We start from the raw sequence: 24,124 nt of genomic DNA on the forward strand, positions 1-24,124 counted from the left end.
TCCTTGCCACTCACCCTCAGCCAATCACAATGCGCCGCATCACGCCCTCCCAAACACTCGCACAACAAACACAACCAATCCGGACCGTCGATCAAAATTATCAACGGTCCAATTTTAATCCAATTTCCCTTTTAATTTTTCACCCCTCAGCATTTTACCTCCACCGTTGGATCAACATGATCCAACGACCCCCGTTTTATCCCATTTAAACCTTTTCTTTTCTTTTTCTCCCCAAAAATCTGGATTCGTTGATCAATGAAATCCAACGTCTCTCATCCAGTCTCTCTGTTTAATTAGCCAACCCCTTCCCAAACCCTAATCATTCCTTCAGAGATCAGCCGCCTCTCTTTCCCCTTCGTCTCTCTTTTCTCTCCTCCTCTCACCAGCTGCTAAGGAGGACCACTTGGTTTGCTGTTCCGAAGAAGGTCAGTAGATCACCGACCCGCTCCTTAATTATTTAAGTGTTCATGTATTATTATGTAGTTTCATTGGTTTGGTATTTTTCTGTTGATTCTTCTTCATGATATTCATTGGTCAAATGTGACCTTCAACTGTGTTTTGCTGCTTGTGTTATTCTTTGTTTAATTAATTGATAAATCCTTCTAAAATTATGATTACCTCCTATGTTGTTGTTTAGTCGATATTTTATGATTAGATTTTGTTTTTTCTCATATTGATATTATCACTAGGTGTAGTGCTTAACTAAATGAAACAACATTATTATGATCCTTATCCTGTTAACTTTCTATATTAATCTTTGTGTTGGCAGCCTGTTTGATCCCTGTTATGGCTCTGTTAATTAGGTGACACTTACTGATTTCCATGCTTATATTATCATATTGATGGAATGATACCTATGAACCTTCATGCCACCTTGTTTAATCAACTAAGTGATTGTTATGCCTATACTATCATATTACTATGTTGGAAAAAAATTCTTACTATGTTGCTTCTGTGAATAGCTAATTGAATGATCCCCTTGGTTCTCTTGCCTATACCACCATGTTATGATTTTCATCATGATGTTTTGATTGGTTAGTTGAATGATTCCCACTGTCAGTCATGTTCATAGTATTATGTTGTGATCCATCTGTTAGTTTATCATGGTAGCTTGAGTAAATAGATGTTAACTTGTAAATTACATATCCACTCTACCTAGATTAGTTGTGAATAAGCATTCTTGTCATCTCATTCCTATATGGTATTTGAAAACTCTCCATAGGATCTTTCTACAATGTGTGAAGACATTGTTGGATCTGGTAACTTAAACGAGTATTATTCATCCTCAATGTGCATTATCATGTTTACATGCATGCCTATAGGATCTAAATGGTGAGACTAGAATTTGACCATTCTACTAATGTTTAATTCTCTCATATGTTTTCACTATTAGTAATGACTCCTTTAAAATAATTTTGAGTAAGATGCCAACATAAATTCTTAGTGTGACATAAAAATCTCAACTATGTGCTTTTTGTTTGATGTTGAAAGAAGCTGCTCTTAGGCTATTTTGGTGTTCTATAACTTATTTGGATAATTGAAAAGACAACTCAGTCTGATCAGATTCCTAAAAAGCATTAGATCTCTGATAAAGTTAGTAAATTAGTGCATATGCCTTAATATTTATAGTGGCAATCTTGAAATTGAAATTGTAAGTACCAGAGCCTATCTACAGGAGCATATAGTTAGTCATTTGTAACCTCTACTCGATTGTGTTTCAGTAGTGATTCTCAAGAGTGTTCTGTAAGTGTTGTGCTACATGAAATGGTTTAGAACAAACCATTAAGCCTTTGAAACTATTAAAACTTTGAGAATTCGCATGTGGTGACCTATCTTTATATATTGTGTTCTGATAAATAGTTTTAAGATCAAGCTTGTACTAGTTCTTGGTTGCGTAGTATTTTTGTACTCCAATGATGACTGCAATTCCTAATATGGTTGTTTGTTCCAAGTGGTTGGTATTTCTGTATGGCTGAATCTTTGAAAGGTCTTATGATGAACCTTCTGTACTTATTTGTTTCATGCTGACTATGTGAGACTGTCACGTTGAGATTCCCTTGTGTCTAAACCTCTGTAGAATATTAAGGTTCAGTACTTACGGGTGTTTGGTGTGGGCTTGACTTTACCATTAAGGGACCTCTCCCTGACACAAGCACTGCTCGGGGGCCCAAGAAACCCTCGTGAACTCTGAAGTGCTCGGGATCCATAGAGGAACCTTATAAGTAAATATGGTTCACCCTAAGCCCAAAATTGCAGACCTTAATTAATCTTTGAGGGATTAGCACAAAAGAAATTTAGCTTTGTTATATTAAGATTATGTTTATTGTAAACTTTATCCTAATTCATTTTATTCTGCATATGCTAATTAATTCGTTCTCTTTTTCTTTGCATGATTGTTGGGCCTGCTGAATTCATTGGAAACTCAGGCTCAAGTTCAAAGAACTAGGTTACCCCCTTGCCGTATGCTGAAGTTTGCTGCCGCTAGAGCCTAGCGGGGCCTAACTAATTAGTCAGCCTAATATGAGAGTCCAATTTTCTTTCCCTTCATTTGAAGCGATTATTATTGTTATCTTATTTATGTATATATACTAACATTGATATTGGATGCTTACCTATTTTTACTTTAACCATTTAGGAAGACTTTAGGCCAATCAAACTAATAAAGTAACTGTGACCTGAAGGGTAATCGCTCTAATATTCATAACATTTTTTGGAAATTGAATGCCCTTTTATACTAACTGTTTAACAAATAATGATTCTTCTGTTTACTTACTTTTTTTCTAGTGAGTTTTTTTTTGGTTTTTAGGCCCTGGCAAAAATTGAATAAGCTTAAATAAGAATGTCCCTTTGAAAAGTTTAAAAACAAGTCGCCTAGTCAACTAAACATCTAGACTGTTTTAAGTAAAAGAAGTAAGCGCGCCACACCTAGTTAGATCTGATTTTTCAAGAACAAAACCAAACAACCTTTGGAATTCTCACTACTGAAAAATTGACCTATGGTAACACATGGAAAACCATTCCAACAGACAGTTAAACCATTTTCATAGAGATATTGGAACGGTTTATCACTCGTTCCATCAGCCTGCTTGCCAGTAGAGCTATAGGAACAGTTCTTGCAATAGTTTGCGTCATAGTTTCTATAGAGCCATCTATCGCAATGGTTTTCCCTTTCTCTGTTGGAACGATTATTCTTTCAAACTGGAACAATTTAAAACTGTTACTATATTATGTATGCAACGGTTCATAACCGTTACCATATTATTTAATGCAACACTTATGTAAGATATTGTTACGGTTATAACAACAATAACAAAAAACTCAGTAGTTTCTCACAAGTGGGATCTGGAGAGGGTAGGATGTACGCAACCTTACCCCTATCCCTGGAAGGGCAGAGAGGCTATTTCCGATAGACCCTTGGGTAGAGAATGACTGAAAAAGAATAAGGTAATTGCAACAAGTAGGAATAACAACAAGATAAAATAAATCGAATCCAAGAATGTAGTTAAACTCTAGGTAGTAATACCAATCTATGAATAAAAAAATATCACACTAACACTAATGCTAGCGAACTGAGTTAGACAAAGAGAAACTCTCAACTACCTACGAACCTTCTATCATAATTTTTGACCTCCACACCCTCCTTTCTAGGGCCATGTCCTCAGTCAGCTCCAGCTGCGCCATGTCCCGCATAATAATCTTTTCCCAAGACTTCTTAGGCCTGCCTTTACCCCTCCTGCTACCCACCGAGGCTACCCTCTCGCACCTTCTATTGTTATGATTATGTATGGATGTAATAACAGTGTTTTTAAGCTATTGTAATGGTATTATTTGTATAGCTACAGGTTATAATAAACTACGACAATAAAGGAAAAGCTATTGCATCAGTTTTAACTACCTTCATCTTCCATTTCTTGATCTACTTGTCATGACCCAAAATTTACAAGTCGTGATGGCACCTAACCCAACCCGATAGATAAGCCAACAGTCACATAATAATAATAAAATCGAATAAACATGGTCTAAGAACTCAACATCGGAAGAATGTCATAAAGTATATGAGAATAAAACCATAATGCTGCTACAACCAACCCAAAATTTGGTGTAAATGAATACACGGGCACTAGTGAATAACATGGTACGAGCACAATCCTCTAATATAATTGTATGAATAAATGAACAGTAAAGATCGAGATAATAGAAAGAGAACTTCAAGGACTGCGGATGATATGGTAGCTACCTCATAGTCTCCCAAAACATGGCAACAACTCAAGTCTAAAAATCACCTCGACTGGATGTCCCTGGATCTGGACATGAAGTGCAGAGTGTAGTATGAGTACAACTAATCCCATGTACTTAATAAGTAACAATACTAAACTTGGGCTGAAAGCAATGACGAGCTTAGAAAAATAGTCAAATGCTAATACCAATCACCTATAACAGTTCAGAATATAAAGGATAAATCGTAGAGAAAATAGCTCAATGATATCAAGTTCAGCTTGTTCACGTTTCAGAAAATTAGGCATGCTTTCAAGTATAACAGTTAAAGCCCAACACATATAAAGCAGGTCAATTATCAGTTAGCATGAGGAAAGTACATCTCTATGCCTACATGTCAAGTATACTATAACGACCAGACCGGTTGTTTTAAGATCTAGCACATCGTTCCGCGGTCTGAGGCCTTGAGTAGCTTCTCTTCAATATTTATGACTTGTAGGCCTAATGTGAATTGGATTTCGGGAAGTTCGGAGTTGATTCAAAATGAAAATTCTCAATCCAGAAGCTTTAAGTTGGAAGAGTTGATCAAGGTTTGACTTTGGAGTAAATAACCTCAGAATCAAGATTTAAAGGTTCCAATAGGTTCGTACGATAATTTCAGACTTAGGCATATATTCGGGTCGAGTATCAGGTGGTTCGGGGGCATTTCGGCGCTTATTATGGAAAGTTAGCATTTTAAAAGTTTTAGAATTTCCTAAGTTTGATTTAGAGTGGACTTTGGTGTTATCGATATCCGTTTTGGGTTTCGAGCCTTAGAATAGGTTTGTATCATGACTTTTGACTTGTACGTAATGTTTGGAGTCATTCCGAAATGTTTAAGTATGATTTGGATGCGTTTGTCAAAATTTGAGTGTTTGAAATTTGAAAGAAGGATTTTGATCGTCAATTCATAATTTTGAGGTTATTCGTGGAATTTTGAGCCTTTGGATAAGTTCGGATAAGGTGTTGAGACTTGTTGGTGTGATTGGACGGGGTCCCGGGGGCCTTGGGTGAGTTTCAGCGTGTTTTTGGATCATTTCTTCATTTTTTTCTACTGCTGTTACTAGTTCTGGTATTGTTTATCGTGAACGCATAAGGTTGGTCGTGTTCGCGAAGAAGGATTTGAGGAGGAGGATTTTTGTTCATCGCGTAAGTGATGGGGTCCTGCGTTCGCGAAGGTGTGAGCGGATGTGCCTGGAAGCTTGGCTTTTGCGTTCGAAGTGGAGTGGTCGCGTCCGCGAAGAGATGGCCTGGTGAAGCATCACGTTCTCGACTTCCGTATCGCGTTCATGTAGAGGAGTTTTGCAGTTGGATCAGGTTGATCTTCACGAGCGCGAGGGTAAGGCCGCGTTCGCGAAGGTCGGACTGGGCAGTGTTGTTTTAAATCGGGGGTTTGGCTCATTTTCACTTCCTTTCTTCTATGGGATCCTACTTTGGAGCAATTGTGGAGCGCCATTTTCATCATCAATCGTGAGGTAAGTGATTTCTATACGTTGTGAGTTAAATACATGAATTTAGGCTTATTAATTCAGGAATTTAAGTGAAAAATGTGGGATTCCTGGTAGAAGACCTAGAATTGGTATTTTTGGATTTTGACCACGAAATTGGGCATGGAATTAAGAATAAATGATATACTTTGGGTTCGTGGTGTTATGTATAATGTTTATTTTTGAATATTTTCGGAATCCGGGCATGTGGGCCCGAGGGTTGACTTTGTTGACTTTTCGAGTGGAGTTGAGGATTGTTAAAAATTGTTAAATTATAAGCATTGGAGTATATTTTGATTGATTTGCATGTTGTTTGACTAGTTTTAGATTGATGGGCATCTGTTTGAGGTATTAGAGAGGCATTGGAGCCGGTTATGGAACTTCAAAGCGAGGTAAGTCTCCTGTCTAACCTTGTGAGGGGGAAACTACCCCTAGGTGATGTATTTGATATGTGTTACTTGTTCTGAGGGATACTTACGCATGAGGTGACGAGAGTCCGTACGTAGCTAGATTCATGTTTATGTTCGGGTACACCTAGGACTTTATCATGCAATAAATTGTATTACTTGAATTTAATTGTTAACTTAATTATTTGAAGAATGTCAGTAAAAGCTGATAAAGATCATGTTAGATCGAACCTCAATTCCATGAGCTATTCGGTAGGATAATCGATTGATGGTAAATATCATGTTTACATTACGTCTCTGACCTTGTATAGTAAATACGCGATTCGTAAGTCGATAAGTTTCTTCTCTTCCTGGGATCGGGCCGAACGCCTCGGCAGTATGTGTGTGTGTGTGTGTGTGTGTGTGTATATATATATATATATATATATATATATATATATATATATATATATATATGAGATGCATCCATGGATCAGGTCGTACGACCTCGACAGTGTATGTACACGACTATGGATCGGGCCGAATGACCTCGGCATAATCCGTGCATAAAATCGCTAGGAGTCCGAATACCCACGAGATTACCCTCTTGATTAAACTTGGAAATTATGTAATATTCTCTTTATGACCTGAGATCGGATATCTAATTGATGGTTCTTATTTGTTGAGATAGCATATGGCACTTGGGGATTTTTAAAATGATGATATTTGTTAATGGATTTCGTTATCTACTGTTTTCTTATTCAATTGATTCTTGTATTTCATGCATGCTTATGATTCCTGCATTTTATTTATTGGACCGCTAGTAACTGTCGATGTCGATCCCTCATAACTACTTCTCCAGGGTTAGACTAGATACTTGCTGGGTACGCATTGATTTACGTACTCACGCTGCACTTCTGCACTAAATATGCAGGATCCGACATGTTCATTTGGTGGTCATCCTGGCACATAGGCGCAACTGTTGAGGGGACTTTATGGCGAGCTTCTTTCTATGCTACGCACCCCAGCCCTCAGAGTCTTCATCTTATTTATTTACTCTATCCTATCTATTTTATTTTCCTAACATATGTTGTATTATTATTGCACTCTTTAGCAGACGCTCATGTACTTGTGACACCGGGTTTTGGGATGTTCTAGAATTTGCTTATGGTTTGTTTTACATTGACACACTTTCACTTTATATTTTATCCAAAATGTATGTATCAACAATTTTTAATGCATTAATTTCTCAATCTAATAAGATTCATTATTTCAAAAATAATAAAATAAATAATTAAGTTGGCAGTTCATCGTTGGCTAGCCTAACGGTGACGTTGGCGCCATCACGACCTATAGTGGGTTTTGGATCGTGGCATATACATGGAAATCAGTAGTATCACAGTGGATCCATCAAAATATTTACACTTAGCACTGTATAGGTACCTGGCATAACTTTCCATCATCAAGCACGTATATAAAATACTGTGCCTGCGCCCACTGCTGGCATGTCAGACTCCGGAAGGGCAGATCCTGTCCAAGCGTTAATCACAATCATTAGCCCAATGGTAAGGCTGGTGCACGCATCGCCCCAAAATAATAATACTTCGCCCAATATGGGCCTGGCGTACGCATCACCTCAAAATCAATACCAAACCGGCTCTAAGGCCCAAACTCAGTCATTTACCGTTCAAGTCTTAGATAGACACATCTCAAATACTCAGTTTAACAGTGTTACCCTTAAGCGGTATAAACAACATGTGGGGAATAAAATAAGAAGTACTAAGACAGTGATATTATACACATATATAGTATGATGACAGAGAACATGTGTGCAAATAAGGTTATAACTCAGAACAACAAGAATAGCCCTATCAAGTCTCAAACAGTTAGCACTTAGCCTAGATATGATGTTTAACATGAATCATAGTTCAACTAATCAAAGAAGAAGAGGAAACAGGGGGATACCATGATATGATAGCAAAACAAGCCTGGTAATAGCCTAAAGGCCTCCCCAAACTATGAATATATCGGTGCACGCACACACACCCCTCACCTAGCACGTACGTCCACCCAATGTCTTTCATAGAACGTAGTTCTCAGAGTTAAATGCCCTCAAATCCAAGTTTAGATGTGTTACTTACCTCAAAACACGCAAATCAAAACTCCAACAAACCCTTCCCACACATATCGGCCACTAAACTACTCGAATCTAGTCACAAATAACTCAATATCAACAAATAATGCCGTAGGAAACAACTTCAAACAATAAAGTTTTGATCTTTATCAAAATCAAACAGTCAACCCTGGGCCCGCACCTCGGAATCAGACAAAATTCACAAATTCTAAACGTCCATTCGATTACGAGTCCGACCATACCAATATCATCCAATTCCGACTTCAAATCGACCTTCAAACCTCCATTTTTTATTTTTTTTAAAGTTTCTACAAAGTCCCCCATTTCTTCACTTTAGTTCACTAATTTATTGCTAAAAACAAAGATGGAATTATGAAATAATAACAAATCCGAGTCAAAAACACTTACGCCGATCCAAATCATGAAAATTCCCTCCAAAATCGCCCAAATCCGAGCTCTACAAATCAAAATCTGATATAATAACTCAAACTCTCGAAATGGGTTTTAAACATTCTGCCCAGGTATTATGCATCGCGATCGCGAAGAACAAATAATCACTGCCCTACAAAATAATTTACGTGAACGCAAAGACACAGTCACGAACAAAGTGGCTTATGAGACATGACTCTTAGCGAACACGTGCGGACCTACGCGACCGCGCAGGCTTAAGGCCTGACGCTCCAGCTAACAACTCCTATACGCGAACGCGTGAACCTACTCGCGTCCGCGATGACCTGAGACTCTCAAAGATTCGCGAATGCGTGCCTAATATCGCGAACGCGATGAATTAATAACCATCTTCCAGCAACAACTCTTCGTGATCGTGTCCCTTTCTTCGCGATCATGAAAGAGGAAACCAGATACACAGAAATCAGCAGTCCAACAAAGTCCAATGAAGCCGAACTTGATCTGAATCATACCTGAGGCCCTCGGGACCCCGTCCGAACATACCAACAAGTCCTTAAACAAAATACGAACTTAGTCGAAACCTCAAATCACATCAAACAACATCGAAATCATGAAACGCACCCCAATTCAAGCCTAATGAAACTAATGAACTTCCAACTTTTAAAACAAATGTCAAACCATGTCAAATCAACTCCGAATGACCTCAAATTTTGCAAGCAAGTCCCAAATGTCGAACCATACCTGAAATTCAAACTCTGGTCAACTCTTTAAACGTCGGCTTCCAACCTTGGGACTAACTGTCCTAATTCACTCTAAAACTCCTCCGAAACCAATCCAACCACCCCGGCAAGTCACATAACCAAAAATGAGCATAGAGGAAGCGATAAATAGGGGAACGGGGCTACAATATATGAAACGACCGGTCGGGTTGTTACACTACTCCACCTACAAAAAAGGATAAATAAAGTCATTACCCTTATAGAGAATCTGGTCTAAGAATGCTCATAGCACAAAGTGACTGGTAAAAAGAAAACGGCATGACTGAAATAAAGTGCTTGAGTTTTACTAGCTTTTTGGTGTAAATTGTAGGATATGAATGCTATGATAAATTTTCAACCTCTGCAGGCATAGCCTGCGTTATACATGATTTTGTATTTCTCTTGCACTGTCTTGGTGCTGGTTTGTCAATTAACAAAACATACCTTATCTATAAAATGACTATTACTACGCCTTGATCTTAATTGGTTATGATGAGAAATCTTTGCATCTGATTACAAGGGACAACAATACCTGTGATCAAACCTTTGCATCTCCAAATGGACTAAATTATCCCTCCATTACGGTACTAAATCTCAGAAGCACATATTCAGTAACTCGAACTGTTACTAATATGGGGAAAGCAAGAAGCATTTACAAGGTAGTTGTCTTTGCACCAACGTGTGTCAATGCCACAATGGTGCCCCGAAGATTAGCCTATACAAGATATTACCAGAAGATGAATTTTACGGTGAACTTCAAGGTAGTTGCACCAACATAGGGATATGTGTTTGGTTCCTTGACATGGAGGAACAAAAGAGCATGGGTTTCAAAAGAAACCAGTAGCAAAACAGCTACAAATATCATCCAAAAATGCAGCAAAATAGCTGTAAAAATTATCTTCCCAAAGCTACTGCAAAATGCAGCAATTCTCCTTCCCAAAGCGACCCAAAAACACGGCCGAGAAGCCAACTGAAAAGCTGCTATAAAAGCAGCAAAACAGCTGCAAAAAACACCCAAAAATGCAGCAAAACAATTGCAAATATCACCCAAAAAATGAGCAAAACAGATGTAAAAATCCCCTTCCCAAAGCTGCTACAAAACAACTTCAAAACGCAGCCAAAACTTCCTTAAAATGACTCCAAAAACAACCCCTCTTTCTCCATCATAAATCTCCTTTAAAACCAGTAAAATAATATTACGAGAGAGAGAGAGAGAGAGAAAGAGCATAGTGGTAGAAGAAGCAACATAAAAAAAGAGGAGAAGAATAAGAAAGAGCAGAGATGTAACATTTGGTACAGACTGACCTTGATTGTTACTGCCAGCAGATGGACGATTGAGTAGTTAAATAGAAGCTTGTTGTGTAGAGAAAACTTGTCCAGGTGCACGAGCACTAAACATTAGCATGTTAGGATCAAATCGCAAATCGGGGTTGAGACGTTGAAGTCGTGCGACCACGTTCATTGTAATTTCTTGTTCCATAGCATCCTTTTGTGCATTGAACTTTTTCAGCATTCGTTGTTCCATCCTCTCTTCCATTTTCTCCAATTTTCTGCTTCATCCTTTCATCAGTAGCATCAATAGAGAATCTAAGATCCCTCATTTTCCTTTTTAAGACAGTCTTGGTAATCCCTCGTCCATACACTCTCACGTGACCTGTGCGCTCAGGTCCCATGACTGATGCAAAAGCGTCAACTGAATAACTGCCATCTACACTTTCTTGAGTTGATTGTATTCTCTCCATTTCAGCCTATACAAACCAAATGCAAGATAAAAGAGTTTAAGTAAATAAAATTGAATCAATAATTAAGAACAAATAAATAATCATGACAAACTTTAAATTAGAAATTCATACAATTTTACTAATTGTATTGTCATGTATTGTCATATGAGCCTTTGTATACTTGGTCAGGTTTTTTTTTTTTTTTGTAGTCACAAAGATGTCCTTACTTGATAGAGTATCCAAAGTATCAGAGATTTTCTTCTGTTTTGCCTAGTTACATGAAAACAAGTATAAGAAGCTTTCCATGTAATGTTAGCAAGTTCATATTTTTAAAAAAGAAGAGAAAACATCAAACCTCGCGGAATAGAACAAAACTTGTTTTGCAATTAGTGCATGGATGCCTCAACTTATTTCGATTCTCCTTATTGGTTTTGGACATTTTCTGCAAATAAACAAGTCAATCAAAGAGCAACCAAGAACTATATTAATAATTAAATGGTATATAAATAAACGAGTCAACCAAATAGCAACCAACAACTCCATGTATCTTGTCTCTGATTCCAGTGTACCACTTGCCTAGCTTTCTTTCTAGAAGTGAGATATTAATAAGAATAAGATTTTCTGCCAATATTAACTTTCAGGTGAATATATTTGAACGACCAAATTTTAAATTAAGGTAAAAAAGAGCACTTCTTTTTTGTTTATCTGAATTACACTATTATTAAATATATGTACACCAACATAGAAAACCTAAACCAAGTTCCAGGCTTGCCAACTACCATATCAATGACTGCCAATCAGTGAAAATATTTCCACTTAACATAAACAGAAACTGGATCTTATTCTTAAAGTAATATCCCTGAAGTAATAATCTTACAAAATGGAAGAAACAAAACTGGTTGTAGTTGGTTCATTGGCTCAGTATTTCTTTTTTTATTTTGTCTATATATTCGGAAACTTGTTAGCTCTCATTATCAAGTTAAACCTGGGGAAAGAGATTACATCAGGAAACTTAAATGATTGCTCAAGGTTACAAGAAGGGTAAACGGCAAAATCAAATTGCAACAACTCATACATTCATCCTGTTGGTTTTGAAGTTCCGCCCTTAAAATTGAAAACTAAAGCTACTATATATGTAGGCATTATCTCGTTCACCTTTTGCATTTCCAGGTTGAAGAACTTCAAAGTGTTTAATGACGGTTTAACAAAATTCGGTCTCATTTTTAACTCACATCAAAACATTCAGCTGATGGACCTATTTGCAAGTCTTAGAAGAGAATAGGTCCTGAATCTATTGGAGTTATTTAACCTAACTTGCAGAAGATAGTTACTAAAAACATGCACATTCAAGATCATTCTTTGGGGGCACTGCAAGTGTTAGTAGTTGCATGGTTCAAGGAATTATTATCTAATTATAATTATGGATTCACTATTCTTTCCATGGACATATAGACAGATATGCCTCCTTCACATAGTAATCAAAGAAATAATCAGTTTAAAACATTCAAAAGTTAAGAACTTTCATGTTCTTTCATGTTGACTAATCAATGAAACATCACTTAACAGAAACTATCCAGATTTCATATTTTAATATTCAATGGTTGAGTACTTAGTCTTATAACAGTAAACAGTAATACCCGAACAACATTCAATGATAACCAATTTATCTGATATTGTTCGTCTCATGGAAACTGGCCCAAAACAGAAACAAGAAGAGAATAGGTCACAAAAAGAATGGATGTAACTACCTTGTAGGGATCGGAGTTCCAATATTTAAGAAGATCCTTAAAGTGAGACTCCGAGACATCTAGCGGCCTATTCTCCATTCGAAGCTCGGCATTCTCATAGGCTTTAAAGTGGTTTTTCTTCAACTGCTTCTTGTACTTTCTCCAAGCAGTACCAATTGATTCAAAAGCCCATGTTTTCTCTTTGTCAGGAATGTCATATTTTTCCTACAAATTTAGTTCAATTAGGTTAGTGTAAAACAAAAAAAGAAATATCATCCACGTTTATGGAACATTGAAAACTTCATACCTTGATATATTTCCACATATCATCTTTTGTGTCTAGTTTCCTCTAATTAAATATATTAAGAGGACAAAAAGTCCCCCTCCTTGCCAATGTGTCGAGGAAGCTACCCAACTCTTTTACAACTGCTGCTGCAGTAGGACTAATGGGTTGATTATACTCATTTAGAATGATTTTTTACGCTCTTTTCTTCCATGTACACTTTGCATTTGAGGGGCCTGCAATAATATAAATCAAAGATAATCATCAATCACTACTATTAGTTAATTTTATGATTAAAATTTATATATACTTGCCTTGTTCCCCTAATTGCTCAATTCCTTCATCATTGGTAGAGTCCTCAGATCGTTCATGTACTACTTATGATGCAGGAGCGATTGAATCCATATTTGCTTGTTGCACTTGTTCATGTACTCCTTGTGCTGCTAAAGAGGTAGGATTTGGTGTCACTTGTTGTACTTGTTCTTGCAATTGAGATCCTATTTCTGATTGTCATTCTTCATTTTCATTTGACCTTTTAGCTTGAAAGACACTTTTTGTTGTCAACAGTGAAACTTTTTGGTTTTGCAATGATGCAGGTAATATAGCTTCTGATTGTCGTTCTTCGTTTTCATTTGACCTTGTAGCTTAAAAGACTTTTTTCGTTTTCAACGACGAAACCCTTTGATTTGGCAAGGATGTAAGTGATCCAGCTTTTGATTATCATTATTCATTACTATTTGACCTTATAGGTTGAAATGCTCTTTTTGTTGTCAACGACAAAACTTTTTGGTTTCGTAAAGATGCAAGTGATCCAGCTGGAATGCGGTTGGATATTTTTTATTATTGCTTGAGCACCCCTCTTGATTCATGACTATTCAAATCTCTGTCAGATTCGGAAAAGCAAACACAAAATAGGTTAGCAAAGGCAACAACAACAACAACAAAATAGGTAATGGACTAATCGCCAAGACATGAAATTCAAGAAATTCACGAGATTAAATACACAAAGCTACACATTAAATTTTCTTTTTTTCTTTCATAACATTAAAATTTTGCATAAAATTCAAGAAGGGAATATCAAGATATATAGAACCTTTCTAGAAGAGGATGTTGGAGAATGGCCGGGCCACAACAACCGAACGAAAGGATCCCAAATCTCTATCAATTAATTCAGCAGATGCAACAAAGTTACTAGATCCCAAATCCTGCAAAATTGAAGCATGTCACAATAATATGCTAAATGATATAAACAAAAATAATCAACAACAACAAACCTAGTATATTCCCACAAGTGGAGTCTGGGGAGGGTAGTGTGTACGCAGACCTTACCCCTGCCTTTAAAAGGCAGGAAGGTTGTTGTCGGTAGAACCTCGGCTTAGGGAAGATAAAGGGAAGGGCCAATGATAAGCAAATCAATCGGAAAAACAGGCAAAAACACACAATTATCACTAGCTAGTACAGTTAAAACTGAAGCGAAGGCAACCACAAGTAATAACAGAAGTTCAAAATGCAAAAATACATAAAGACACTAAGTGGTGTACTAAAGAAACTGTAACAAAACAAAGACAAAGCTTGACTACCTAACCCTCTATCCTGATTCTCAACCTTCATACCTTCCTATCTATGGCCATGTCCTCGGTAAGCCGGAGCAATGCCATATCTTTCCTAATCAGCTCTCCCTAATACTTCTTCGGCCTGCCTCTACCCCTCCGTTGGCCCTCCAAGACCAACCTCCTCACTGGTGCATCTGTGCCTCTCTTCTTCACATATCTGAACCATTTTAGTCTTGCCTCCCGCATCCTGTCCTTCACATAAGCCACACCCACCTTGTTCCGGATAACTTCATTCATAAGCCTGTCTAGCCTGGTGCCCACACATCCATCATATAAACAAAAATAATCATAAAATATTAATAATAAAACAAATTATCACTCACTCAAAAAAGAATATACTTAGAAGAATTTTAGACTTTTCTTATTGAATCGTCTGCTTTCATCCACTCCCAATCAGTATCATCAAACCCATCACCCTCTTCCGATGATTCCATAATTGTATCATGTGAATGTTATGCATCAGATGGAATATTAAAGATATCGACGGGTACATCTTCTCTTGACCATCTAACGCCAACATCAAGTAATCTAGATGAGGAACCAATGTCATTATTAGGTTTCCTCCAAAATGTATCTCTAATATTGGGACGATTCTCTTCCTCTAGATCATTCAAATCAACATGTACTTTATTCCTCGTATAATAAACATCTTTCTTGTAGCGACCCGTTCGATCATTTTAGTATTCTAGCCCCGTTCCATCATTTATTGATTATTCTATGTTCAATTGTGGTTATGTGACTTACCGGGGTGGTTGGTTTGGTTCTGGGATGTTTCGGAATGAACTGGGATATTTAGTTCCAAGGTTGGAAGCTTAAGTTGAAAAAGTTGACTGGATGTTGACTTAGGAGTAAACGACTTCGAAATAGAGTTTTGATGGTTTCGATAGCTTCGTATGGCAATTTTGGACTTAGGAGTATGTACAGATATTGATTTGGAGGCCATTAGGTCGTTTTGGCTTGAATTGGTGAAAGTTGAAAAGTTGAAAGTTTTGAAAGTTAAGAAGTTTGACTGAGAGATGACTTTGTTGATACCGGGCTTGAATTTTAGTTTCGGAAGTTGGAGTAGGTCCTTTGTGTCATTTGTAACATGTGTTCAAAATTTGAGGTCAATCGGAATTGGTTTGATAGGTTTCGGCATTGGTTTTGGAAGTTGGAAATACACTAGTTTCACTAGGCTTAAATTGAAGTGCGATTCATGTTTTCAATGTTATTTTGTGTGATTTGAGGCTTCGACTAAGTTCGTATGATATTATAGGATGTGTAGGTATATTTGGATGGGGTCCTGTGGGCCTCGAGTGAGATTCAGATTGATTTCGAATTAAGTTTGGCCTTATGGAATTGCTGATTTTCTGGTACCTGGTTTCCTCTTACACGATCACGTGAAGGGGGTCGCGATTGCGTAGTGTTAATTGTGGTAGGGAGATTGTTCACCAGTTTGTTGATGCAATCGTGGAGCTTTGGTTAGTTGTGCATCGTGAACGCGGGTGGTAATAAGTTGGTATTTTACCCACTTATCTCCTCTTGATACTTAGGCGTTTGTATGATTTTATTGAGAAATTAAGGCATTTATTGAGGCTTAGTGGCATATTTCAGGTATCGAGTGATTTATGAGTGGTGGTGAAGAAACCATGTGAAAACGAGTCAAAAAGAAGCTAAAAAGCAAACAAAATACTGCCCAGTAAATTACCCTTCGCGAAAGCGAAGGGTTAGATGCGAACGCGGAGCTTCAGGACAGCAAGCCTTTGCAAACATGAAGTGCTGTACGCGAACACAAAGAAAGAGGAAGGCAACCTTCGTGAACGCGAAGGTATAACCGTGAACGCGATGCTGGAGGAAACAATACATCGCAAATGCAGGGCTAGTTCTGCGAACGCGATGAAGAAGCTCGTCAATTGCTCTGAAATGCTCTACGCGAACGCGTGATGTAATATGCGATCGCAATGCTTTACATCATTACTCTTCGCGATCGCAAGCCTCTTTTAACGATCGCGATTCATAAATCTGTGCAGAAATCTGGGCAGTTCTGGAATTTCACAATTTTGATCCCAAACCTTTTAATACACGACCTAGCTCATTTGTAAAGGATCTTTGGCTTATTTTTCAGTCCTTAGACTAGAGAAGACAAGTTTTGGAGCTAGGTTTATTGCACACACACTTGGGGCTTGAAGATTTGAAGCTTTTTATTGAGAATTTCTTACTCATTTATGCTCATTTCTTCATTTCCTTGCTTTGTATTGAATATCTAAGTGTGTAGTACTTTTTCCAATACTTGAATTTTTTTTATGGGAATATTCATATTTAAAGTGTAGATTAAATATCCTGTTATGCTTATTGAACGATTTTTAGGTATATTGAAGTGATTTATTGTTTCTTTAATTATTCTTGTTCTTTAATGTTTCCAAAGGGATTAGCTAACCCCAGGACTCGCCCATTAACTTCGAATTAATTTTGGGAAAGATAATTTGGGGTTGGAAAAGATTAATTAACAAGAACTTGAGCCTTTAACCCTCACTTTATAGATTCTACCTAGGGATAGGATTGAACTACTTGTAGCCATATTCGGGTGTGCTTAATCTCTTAATTGTTTTAGGGATAATTCAATTAGGAAGTCTTGTTAGTCTTCGAAAGAAGCTAATCTAGAATTATTATCCAAGGCTAATTAACATAAACTCGCTCATATTTGTAAAATTGTGAAATACATTGGATCGTTACTTGAGTGTAATTCCCGATGCATCTATACTTGTAGCCATTGATCATTTTACTTGCTTTTTAGGTTAGTTTATATTTTTGCATTTATCTATAATATTTTCTCAACAACCATTCTAAGTGTTTGGCATTGCGTAATAAGTGATAATTCTCTTACATTCCTAATCGCCTATATATTGTTCTCTGTGGAATTCGACCCCGACTCATAGTTGGGTAAATTATATTACATGCGACCATGTCCATTTACTTTTTAGTAGTGGATTTGGATGTCATCAAAATTGGCGTCGTTGTCGGGGAACAATTTGGCGTAATTTAGGTTGTTTGAGATTTAAGCGTAAGTGCTTTGGTCCAAACTTGTGAATATTTGTGTAATTATTTTCTTATATTTGTTTATCTTCTTGCTTGTTTCTTGTTTATTTTCTTAGTTTTTTAAAAAAGAAAATGGCATCACATAATGAAAATTGGCCTGATGGTATTTGTTCATACTTTGATGACCCTTGTTCTGTGGAGGACCACACTCGTGGCAAAATTATTTAAATTCTCCCGGTGGTGGATTGTGCACACAATCTCAAACCCATGAGTGGAGTATTTGTGATAAGTGTGGTCGTCAAAAAGGTCATTGGAATAATTGTGCTTATTTGTCCTTCCCTTCCCCAAGCCCCCACTATGATGATTCTACTTTTTGTGATGAAAATTATAGGGATATGGAAGTGGAAGAAATTGAGCGTGGTCGAAATGGAGAGTTTAAGCTCACGTTAGAATGCCTACATGAAGGAGGAAACAAAGAGCAAAATGCCTTGAAGGAGCTTTTTGAAAATAGTCTCCAAAATAATTTGGTGCTTGAAAGGTTGAACTTACAAATGAGAGAAATGCTTGAAGCTTTAGAGGTCCAAAAAGCCTCGGAGGTGAATGATAGCCAAAACCTTCCTTATATGTGGAAGCCGAAAATACTTCCTTGGCACTTAATCAAAACCAGGAAGAACTTTCAAATGCTCAAAATGAGAGGATGATGCTCATGTTGGAGGCCATTTTTGAAGAATCAAGTATTGAATATCCGGCAACTTACTCCATGAGTGTTAGTGATGCCATGAAAAATATGGAATTAGAGTGAACCGGTGCAAATGAAAATATGGTTGAGATTGACTCTAGTTCGGGGGAAAAAGAGAATGTCAAAATTCGGGATGATTTGCAATTTGAAGGCTTGAGGTTTCATTCCAAGCATTTTTCAACCTTGGAATTGCATGGTGATATGGGAATTGAGCCGTGTGAATCCATATGGAAGTGCAAAGAAAAAAAGCAAGAGCCATACATTTTGCAATTCGCATATTCAAAAAGGCAAAATGACATTCCTCACATGAAAGCCAAGAAACGCAAAATGAAAAAATTAATATTTGGCTTGATCATTTACTTACCACCCCCCGTTGCTCGTGGTCACAAGTTTGATTTCAAGTTAGGTTCCTAGTTCATATCGTCCAAGTGGAGAGAAAAGTGGTAAAGTTGACTTGCATCATGCCACGATGTTAAATGCGGCGCTTGGTCGGAGGCAACCCATCGTTTTCGAATTTTTTTGGTCATTTTTGAAATATCCTCTTTTAGAATAGCTTAGTATATTATTTTTGATTAATCTTCCAAGTTTTAGAATTTTTGGAGTTGATTTGAGTAGGTCGGGGTGACCGGGCAGCCAAAAATAGTAGCTGATGAAAACTGCAGAAAACTGTTGCACTCTGCGATCGGATAAAACTCTTTGCGTTTGCGAAAAGAAAAATTTTGCTATCCCTATACGATCGCAGAAAGAGAAACGCGATCGCGTCTTTTTGGAAAATTAGTTCTATGCGAACACAAAATTATCCACGTGATCGCGTTTAACAGGTAACTTCTAAACGTTAAAACACTGGAAATAACAAGGAACGCCCACTTTGCCTCAAAACAAAGAAACAACTTTCTCATACTCCCCTAACCCCTGGAAACTATCTCCAATCCTCTTCTTACTTCAATTCCATTGCAAAATGTTCACCCATCACTCTCAAGGTATGTGCATTTCTCTCCTATCTCTTGGATTTCTTTTTGTTTCTTCTGCTCCACTGCTTAGTGAGAAATGATAAATGGTAGAAACTCTTGAGATTTTAGTGCTTGAGTTAAAACTTTAAAATAGAAATCTTGTGTGACGTACATGTTCTTGCTTGCTGGGTGAGGTTGGTTTAGTGTGAGGGTTTTATTGTGAAAGTTTTTTGGGTGAAATGTGTGCTCAACTGACTGAAAATATGAACACAAAATTGGTGCACACAAGATTGTGAACAAACCAAGATAATAGACACGGGCTACCACTATAGAATATTCCAACAGGGGTGAGCAAATAAGTAGAGTACAAGAATCACGAAACTCACCCATGTATGAAGCAAGATAGGAGGTCTCACCCCGATAAATAGAAACGAATCAAAATAAGAATGATGTTCCTTTATAAAAAAATCGAAACCATACCTGTAACGACACCATCTGGTGTAATGGCCTAATCCCTACAATGGAAATCATATCAATGGGCCGGGCCGGGCCTCCCCCTCTAGGGTGCCCTCTACCTGCCTGTCCTCCCTTCTATTTGGCTGTACAGGTGGAGTAGCAACTGAAATGTAGCCTATAGCATGAGTGCTCTAATAAAATCTGCCTCTCCCACATCTGGGACAATCTCTCATGATGTGCCTAGTATCGCCACACTCATAACAACCCCTCTGCGGGCGTGGCTGCTCGTACTGAGTCGGTGCCGGATAATTGGAATGGCCGCTATAGGAACCCCGTGCAGGTGCTAAACTAAAAGATGACTGCCCCATATGAGTACCCTAACTAACTGGAGCACCACGAGTAGTCTGAAGTGCAGATTGGACTGGCCGACTGCCCGAGCCTCCGCCATGATGGCTCATAGCTGAAGTGTAGAATCCAATGAATCATCTAGAACCTCGAGATCTCTTGGCCTCCTTATCCTCCCTCTCCTCACCCCGAATACGCTCTAATCTCCTGAAAATCTCTACAACTTGCTGAAATTGAGTATCAGTCTCCAACTCCCGAGCCACGTTGAATCTAAGGCCGTAACTGAGCCCCTCAATAAATCTGTGGACTTGTTCTCTTACTATAGGAACCAAAGTAAGTGCATGATGGGGTAACTCACTGAAGCTGATGGCATACTCTGACACCGTCATGGTGCCCTGACATAGCTGCTCGAACTCTGTGCGCCAGGCGTCCCGGAGGTTCTTGGGTACAAACTCCCTCAAGAATATCTATGAAAACTGAGCCCAAGTGGGTGGTGCTGCATCGGCTGGTCTACCCTCCTCATAAACCTACCACCACTGATACGCTACCCCGATAGCTGAAATATAGTAAAAGCAACTCCGCTTACCTCCACAATACCCATGGTACGGAGGATATGGTGACACTTCTTTAGAAAGCCCTGTGCATCCTCGGTAGTCGTGCCACTAAAAGTAGGGGAACTATACCTCTTGAACCTCTCAAGCCTCTTCTGTTCCTCCTCTGATGCCTCGGCCTGATCTAAGGCTAAACCGGAATAACAGGTTGTACCGGCACAACACCCGGAACCTGACCAATGTGAGCCCGCTGCTCTGGAGTACGGGCGGTGGGAGTCTAAGCTCCTCCCCTAAACTGCGAAGTAGCTGCTGTAACAGAGATCAATCCCGCCTAAGCCAATGTGCCAAACATGCTAAGGAACTGCGCTAAAGTCTCCTGAAGTTCGAGGGTAACAACAGGCGCCTCCGGTGTCTGTCCCCCAACCGGAGCTACTGGCGGCTCCTCAATTGCTGCTCTAGTACATGCTCTAGCTACGATATGTGCCCCTCCTCGACTTCTAGCTCGGCCCCAGCCTCTCGCGACTCTAGCAGGGGGCACGAGTGTCTGCTCGGGTGATCCGGTAGCATATGTCCTCACCATCTATGAGAGAATAGAGATACAAAGGCTCAAACATCAAAATCAACAAATCTGTACGACAAGAATGAAAGAAGTGGAGTTTTTCCTAATAGTTCTGTAGCCTCTCAAAGATAAGTACAGACGTCTCCATACCGACATGCAAGACTCTACTAAACTTGCTCGTGACTCGTAAAACCTACGAACCTAGAGCTCCGATACAACCTTGTCACGACCCAAAATCCCACCAAAGGCATCGTGATGGCACCTATACTGTAAGACTAGGTAAGTCGATTAGTTTCAACAATTAAGCCAGTTTAATAATGATAATTTAAAATAGAGGTTAATATGAATACCGAAACAAAAGCGAAACGAGCCAAACGATAATAATCATACAACCTCCCAAGACTAGGTAACACAGAGTCACAAACTCTAGCTGAATACATGAAAAGATCTCAAATATCGAAATACAATATTGTTCAAGTAACAAGACGACAGTACAATAAAAGGAAAGGGCTCCAAGGGACTGCGATGACCAAGCAGCTCTACCTTGAATCCTTGCGATAAATAAGCTAACTCTGCCCGAGTTCGATATCTCCAATACATGGCTCTACACAAAAATGTGCAGAAGTATAGTATAAGTACACCATGATCCGTACCCAGTAAGTATCAAGACTAACCTCGGTGGAGTAGTGACGAGCGACAAGTCAAGACACCTACTAGTCAAAATAACATGCGCAATATAGAAGTTTAAAGCTAATAATGAAAGCAGGAATCAGTAAATGGCAACAAGAATCAACATATGATATAAACAGTAAAGTAATACGAACACCGTGAAAGTACCATTGAAACCAAATAAGGAAAACAATAACTATGAATTAAGCCATGCCATTCTAGCACAAGTTTTGCAACGAAATTACTCCGAGATACCTCATCTCATAGTCAGAAGTCACAGGTATCACCCCACCATCATATGCTCACGACACATTGTGCCCACATTTCTAATCACAACCACATGGACTACTCACATGCCAATATATTAATCCGCCCAGCATGATCACAGGCTCACAATCACAATCTGCCCAGCATGGTCACATGCTCAATATCACAATCCGCTTGGCATGGTCACATGCTCAATATCACAATACCCAGCATGGTCACATGCTCAATATCACAATCTGCCCAGCATGGTCACAGGCTCAATATCAGCATGAAAGTAGATAATACAAGAATACATGGGCATGATCAATAAATGTCAAGTTTCATACTCCTGAATTAGGATAAGTGGCATGCTACGGTGTATGCTTGTGCGGGTGTACTATTATAGCCCAAGTCAATAAGTAATATCAAAGACATCGAGTAGCTCATCGAATCAACACACAAGTCACGTAGGGTGTATGACATACACAAGATAAAACACACCATCACATGAATATCACCAACAAAATGCCCCCAGGCCATCACACATCATCCCTGAAATTACCATCCTTATCTCTCCGATAGCCACCCATATCACTCCACCCTAACAATATCATTAGCCACCCGTATCACTCCAATAGCCACCCGTATCATACGTATAATAGCCACCCTTATTGCTCCGCCTGGACAATAACACAATAGCCGCCCGTATCACTCCACACAATCAACAACAGTGAGATGCCAGCCTTATGCCCTGCATAACAACAATAATGAGATGTCACCCTTATGCTCCGCATAACAACAACCAATCCACACAACAATTCACATGTGCTAACATCATAACAACACGATATATCAACTCATACCACAAGTGCCCATAGGCCACAACCATCCAAAAGAACCAATAATATCAATATTTCCACAACAAATAGCCCACGGCTCAAACACAATGTGTATACAATTTCAATTAACAACAAATGAATGGGAAAGTAACTCAAGAATGAATAACACCCCCTTTAAACACAACTTCAAATAAAATAGATTAATGACTTTCAATTTCAACTTCAATTAATTGCCTAAGGACAAACTCGATAATAAAGGTATTTCTATTAAATGGAAAACTTCGGATCTAGTGTATGAAATATGCTAACAACGAAAGAGATGGCCCGAAATAGCAACCACGTCTAATGCACGAGAATAACCTGACAACAAAGGGTATCATGTAACAGTAATTTCAATTAAGAATAACTTGACAATAAAGGAAGGCACATAATGATAAAAGAGGTAACAACTTCAAATAAAGCATGTAAGAGTATACTTGACAAGTAAAGAATATGACATGTGCTAACAAATTCAATTAAAGCATGTGAGAGTAAACATAACAAATAAAAGATATAACATGTGTTAACAATTTCAAACCAATATATGAAAGAAGCCTAAGAATTTAAACCAGTCAATTTCCAGATATAAGCCTGAGTACGCATTCGTCACCTCGCGTACACGACTTTAACATAACACAAATTGCACAAATGACTCAGATCCTAAAGGATAGTTCCCTCACTCAAAGTTAGGCAAGATACTTACCTCAAAGAAGCCAAATCAGTATCTAAAATGATCTTCTTGTGTAAAACAATCTCCGGATGGCTCAAATCTAGCAAAAATAACTTAATATCATAAATAAAACCCATAGGAAACAATTTCAGATAATAAAGCTTCGATCTTTAATGAAAACTAAAAAGTCAACACAAAAAGTCAACCTCAGGCCCTCACCTCGAAACCCAAAAAAATTTATAAAATCCGAACTCTCATTCCGAAACGAGTTCAAC

At 38.3% G+C, this 24,124-nt stretch overlaps 1 protein-coding gene and 1 long non-coding RNA gene across 2 annotated transcripts; one reads left to right on the plus strand and one right to left on the minus strand.

Moving 5' to 3' along the window:
- Nucleotides 1-206: 206 nt before the first annotated feature.
- LOC104100336 (uncharacterized) lies at nt 207-2,768 on the plus strand. The gene is made up of 2 exons (XR_687221.4): nt 207-425; nt 2,427-2,768. It is a non-coding gene; the product is annotated as an uncharacterized lncRNA (long non-coding RNA).
- Nucleotides 2,769-10,531: 7,763 nt separating this feature from the next.
- LOC104100335 (uncharacterized) lies at nt 10,532-13,315 on the minus strand. Its single transcript, XM_018772156.3, has 3 exons — nt 13,183-13,315; nt 12,897-13,100; nt 10,532-11,175 (listed from the first exon to the last, which is right to left on the minus strand). The coding sequence occupies exons 1-3, from the start codon at nt 13,198-13,200 to the stop codon at nt 10,840-10,842; spliced, it is 558 nt and encodes a 185-aa protein (XP_018627672.1). The 5' UTR covers nt 13,201-13,315; the 3' UTR covers nt 10,532-10,839.
- Nucleotides 13,316-24,124: the final 10,809 nt, after the last annotated feature.

The sequence above is a fragment of the Nicotiana tomentosiformis genome, chromosome 10 (assembly GCF_000390325.3).
Source record: "Nicotiana tomentosiformis chromosome 10, ASM39032v3, whole genome shotgun sequence".
In the NCBI taxonomy this organism is placed as follows: domain Eukaryota; kingdom Viridiplantae; phylum Streptophyta; class Magnoliopsida; order Solanales; family Solanaceae; genus Nicotiana; species Nicotiana tomentosiformis.

Bases quoted from the DNA above. Each gene is read 5' to 3' on its own strand.
- LOC104100335 (XM_018772156.3), bottom strand. The intron at 11,176-12,896 runs GTAGTTACATCC...TGGTTTGTATAG, and splicing joins GGAACTCCGATCCCTACAAG to GCTGAAATGGAGAGAATACA.